The 5,089-nt window shown below is 54.3% G+C and overlaps 1 protein-coding gene across 1 annotated transcript; it reads right to left on the bottom strand.

The window, feature by feature from the left end:
* Positions 1-4,059: 4,059 nt before the first annotated feature.
* LOC125547876 (SKP1-like protein 4) lies at positions 4,060-4,572 on the bottom strand. The gene has a single exon (XM_048711619.1). The coding sequence runs from the start codon at positions 4,570-4,572 to the stop codon at positions 4,060-4,062; it is 513 nt and encodes a 170-aa protein (XP_048567576.1).
* Positions 4,573-5,089: the final 517 nt, after the last annotated feature.

Genomic DNA, 5,089 nt, shown 5'->3' with positions numbered 1-5,089 from the left:
TGGTGGATGTAGAGCCGTGCACGTGTCGTAGTAGAGGCGGCCATGGTGCAAGAAATAAAATACGGCCACGTATGTGTACATACGGGCGGGGTCTCGAACGCCTACTCGCGCATACGTACGACGAGGGATTGTGTACATGGCTGGGTCGGAACGGAGAAACAACGTCGTCGTCGTGTTCATGGGGAGGCAACGGAATGCGTCATGTTCACCGGGAGGCAACGCGGCTGGGTCGGAACGGAATGCGTGGTCGTGTTCATCGGGAGGGCTTGGACGGAAGAGGCGATGGAAACGAGGCCTGGTGTACCGCACAACGGAGGAAACGGACCTCCTACGGTTGAAACGGGGGTCTTGTTGATCGGGAGGGGTGTGGTGGAAACGGACCTCCTACGGTCGAAACGGGGGTCCTGTTGATCGGGAGGGGTGTGGCGTACCGCAAAAAGGAGGAAACGGACCTCCTACGGTCGAAACGGGGGTCCTGTTGATCGGAAGGGGTGTGGCGTACCGCAAAACGGAGGAAACGGACTTGTGTTGGAGCGCTACGGTCAAAACGGGGGCCCTGTTCATCGGGAGGGGTGTGGCGTATCGCAAAACGGGACTCCACGGGATACTGTTCATCTCCACCGTCGACCCCCTCCAGCCTCCACGAGCTACTGTTCATCCACCGTCGACCTCCTCCAGCCTCCACGGGCTCCTGTTCATCCAGCCTCCACCGCGCGCTACTCCACCGGCTATAGTTCAACCACCCCTCCATCGTCTACTATTCATCTAGCCCTCCATACCACGGGGTCCTATTCAACCACCCCTCCACGGGCACCCCTCTACCGTCTACTGTTCATCCTGCCTCCACACCACGGGGTCCTGTTCATCCACCCCTCCACGGGCACCCCTCCACCGTCTACTGTTCATCCAGCCCTCCACCACACCACGGGGTCCTGTTCATCCAGAGGCAACGCCACCGCTCACTGTTCATCCACCCCCCCCCCCGCAACGCTCACTGTTCATCCCATCAATCGGCTTCAGTTAGCAGCAGTAGCCAAGGAATCGCTCGATCGGGTTCAGTTAACAGCCATCGATTGATCGCTCGGGTTGAGTAACGCGTAGCCTGCAGTGCAATCGCTCGGGTTTAGTTAGAGCCCAACGCCTCGCTCGAATTCAGTTAGAGCCAATGCCTCGCACACACACGTGCGTACGTGTATGAGAAAAACGCGCATCGCCCGGCCCCCGACCTCCCACCGTTACCGGGAACTCCCCGAAATTTTCCTCCCCCTCGCTTCTACCACGGTTTTTCCCATCATGGACGGCCCAAAGAATGCATGCAGCTGCGTCTCCGGCCCTCCTAGGACGAAAAGCCCATTTTCTGCCATGATTTTTTGTCATAGAAGTAGGAGCCCACCACATCTATGATGATACCGGGTTTTGTCACAATTATCGTCATAGAAGTGTCATATGTATGACAGAAATTTTTTTCGTTCGACCCAAAATGTCACGGATGTGTCTTTTTTTGTAGTGACAACGCCTTGCGACCAAGCTCAACGTCAACAAGCACCCTATGATATTCAACATTGGAGACCTCGTGTGGCTACACCTTCGCAAGGACCGCTTTCCACAAGAACGCAAGTCCAAACTTCAACCACGCGCGGATGGACCATTCAAGGTGCTTGCACGCTACAACAACAACGCTTACAAGATCGACATTCCTCGTGACAAGTACTCCGTGAGCGACATCTTCAACATCAAAGATCTCTCGCCCTAGCATGGTGATGAGGATTTCGATCCAAGGACGGATCTTCCCCAAGGGAGGGGAGATGATGCGGAGCATCCCAAGATCATCCCCATGGACGCACCTACACCTCCAATGACACCACTTGGACCAATGACACGAGCCCGAGCCAAAGCTATCGAAGATAAGGTGAACTCACTCCTCTCCGAACTTCCACTTTCTATGCATGAGACATGGCTACTACCTAAGTCCGAGATGTTGTGCATGATTAGGTACCAAGAGGGTCATCCCGAAGATGCGCATGAAGACGGACAACTCCCCAAGTCCACGGATGAGGAGAACCAACGGAAGGAGCCAAGAGCATCTCCCAGGCCCCGGACATCCAGCCAAGGCCCCAGACATCTGGCCCCTGGAGCGCCTTCCTCTACTGCTGCTCAGCCACCAAGTGCCTACAGGCCCCGGACATCCGGTCCCGCAAACCCGGACATCCGGCCCTTCCCGAGGTCCCGGATATCCGCCCCCCTGACCGGAAATCCGGATACCCCCAAACCCGAGAGCAACATGGCCAGCTTCACCAGCCCGGACATCCGGCCCTCCGCGAACGCCCGGACATCTGGCCCGACGCCCGGACGTCCGGCCTCCCTGTCTGCGCACAGTAAAGGCCCGAGGCCCGTGTACCCCTTCTACCCCCCTAGACTATATATACTCCACCTCGTCCAACTTTCTAGGGTTAGCAAAGGATTAGCTCATATTTTGTGTGAGAGCTTTGCTCATCCACTTGGTTACCTTCGCCTCGGAGATTCGAGCCTCCACCGGAGAAGATCCCCCAAGCGGATTCAAGACCCCTCTTTAGGGAAGAACATCAAGACCTCCTCACGGAGAAGAACCGGTTACCCTTTTGTATCGTCCCTAGTTGATCGTGGATCGTGTATCTTACTTTATGTACTCGAGGATCTAGCCCATGTGTGACTTGTTCTTGTTACTTTGAGTGTTCCTCTCGTGTTTCCCCTTGTGTTTTCCCTCATTCCCCTCTTTGTGTTCCTCGTGTTCTTCGCGGGATCCGCTCTTTTCGTGAAAGATCGGCCGATTAGGGTTCCACCCTACATCATCTTGGTAACACATGCTATATGTAAGTTAGTCAAATAATAATATGTAAGAAAACATAAAATATAGCTATGAAAAAAGCAAAAAAAAATATGCCGACGGCAAAGCCGTCGGCATAGTTGTGGCCAAGGCAGATGGCCGGCGCGGTGCGGATCGATGATGTGTCATCTATGCCGATGGCAGCCGTCGGCATAGGCCTTGGTCGGTGCGCTTTGGATCGATGACGTGGCGTTCGTATGAATGCCGATGGCCGCCCGTCTTCGCCGTCGGCATAGATCTAACGCCATTAGCCGCCCGTCACGGGTGTGGTCGCCAGCCCCGCAGCTATGCCGATGGCCGATATATGCCGACGGCAGCTGTAGGCATAGATTCGTCTATGCCGACAGCCGTTCTTTGCCGACGGGGGCCGTCGGCTTATACTGGGATAGCCTGACGGCCGTTGTACGTCGACGGCCTGGGGCCAGCTGTCGGCATAGTCTAGAATAGGCCGACAGTGGATGTCGGCATACTTTTGGCCGTCGGCATTGAGCCCTGTTCCGGTAGTGCACGGACCGCACCGGCGCTCCTCCTTCCTCCAAAGATCCCACATTGCACTCTGATGTTACTGAGAAGGTTGCATCCATGTCATAAAAAGAAACGAATCGACTTACTCCTACCTCATTATGCACAGGTAACTGATGCTGTTGTTGTACCCTTTAACAAGTGGAGCTCCTCTGCTCTCTTCTGCTTTGTTGTGGACACCCATCCTTGCTGGTGTAGAGCAAACTGCAGAGGCCCTTTGAGACGGTGCTATGAACAACCAGGCCGGTTCGAGCTACGATATCACAAACCAAGAGGTAGAGGCAATGAAGCTCGAGAGGTCCAAGCGAGGAAGCATCTTCTGTTGCAGAGAAGCAAGATGACAGAGACATACAATATATGTTAAGAGGTCAGTCGATGAGCGCAGGGCAAAAGATAATCAGGTAATTGGGCGCATGTAGGCCTAGGAGCCATTAGAAACTATATATATCCGATTCCGCGGCAACACACCGGATATCGTCTAGTTCACCCATGTACGAGGGAGTGGTCATCAGCGACAACGAGATGGGGAGGTGGGGCGCTAGGGCTAGGGTAAGCGAGAAAATCATTTATCGGAAAAATATTTATTTATTTCAGGTGACTGACATATAATCGCTCCCATTAAACGTGTGTATGAAACTACCAGTGCTAGTTTATGGCAGCAACAAATTGTCCGTCTACTCGAAGGCCCATGCCTGTTCACTGCGGACCTCGGCCTCCTCCTCCTTGGTGTAGTCGTTGACGATGTTGAAGTGCGCGCGCATGCCCTCGACCGTCTTGCCCCTCATCTGATCCGCCACCGTCTTGCAGGCCAGGTCAAGGAGGCCCTGCACCTCGAGGTAGTTGGCGGCGAGGAGGAGGTCAAAGAGCGTGTCCTGGTCGACGCCGCTCACGAAGTCGGTGTCGAACCGATCCAGGTCGGGGTAGCCCGACGAGAAGGTGGTCTTCACGACGTACGCGGCCGCGTCGGCGTCGCCGTCGCCGTAGTGGCGTTTGCAGTAGTCGACGACGCGTGCGAGGATGCGGCCCGTCACCTGGGTCAGCGGGATCGCGCCGGCGGCGCAGCCGTCCTCCAGCATGTTCTTGATCAGCACCGACGCCGCCGCTATCGTGTCCGCCTGGACCACGAACTCCTCGCCGTCCGAGCTGCGGAGAGTCACCGTCGTCGTGTTGTCGCTGCTACTTGCCATCTCGATCACTGATCTCCTATCCTACGCGCGCGTGTGTCTATCGATCTGTCGAGATCGCTAGCTCCTGTCGAACTAGCTAGGTCTTTCGATCCAGCGATTGATCGATGGGTGGGAGTAACAAGGGAGACGCGGCGCCCGAATTTATAGAAGGGTAGGGAAGTCGGCGCCGGCTTTTTTGGGTTGCTTTTAATCCGAATTTGTATCAATACATGACATACAATAATGCCCAGGAGCGTTTTTGTTGAATAAAGTTTTTTTTTGAGGGAAAAACCAAACTTTATTCATCAAAAACCACAGAGTGTGGGATATATCTTTGGTTATGTGATTGGCCAAACCAAACGTGGCGTCCCGGACCAAGAGTAAGCGAATGCCTGGCTAAGCTATGAGCTTCTACATTTACTCTACAACTTTCGAATTTAAAAATGCAATTAAAAGTTTCTGCCTGCAGTTTGATCTCCTTAATGATGGCACCATATCTTCCATCTGAACCCTTCTGAATATCTCCTATAACTTGCTT

This window comes from Triticum urartu, chromosome 3 (assembly GCF_003073215.2).
Source record: "Triticum urartu cultivar G1812 chromosome 3, Tu2.1, whole genome shotgun sequence".
In the NCBI taxonomy this organism is placed as follows: domain Eukaryota; kingdom Viridiplantae; phylum Streptophyta; class Magnoliopsida; order Poales; family Poaceae; genus Triticum; species Triticum urartu.
Note: the sequence above shows the minus strand (reverse complement) of the source record. Positions and strands in the feature narration are given on the sequence as shown.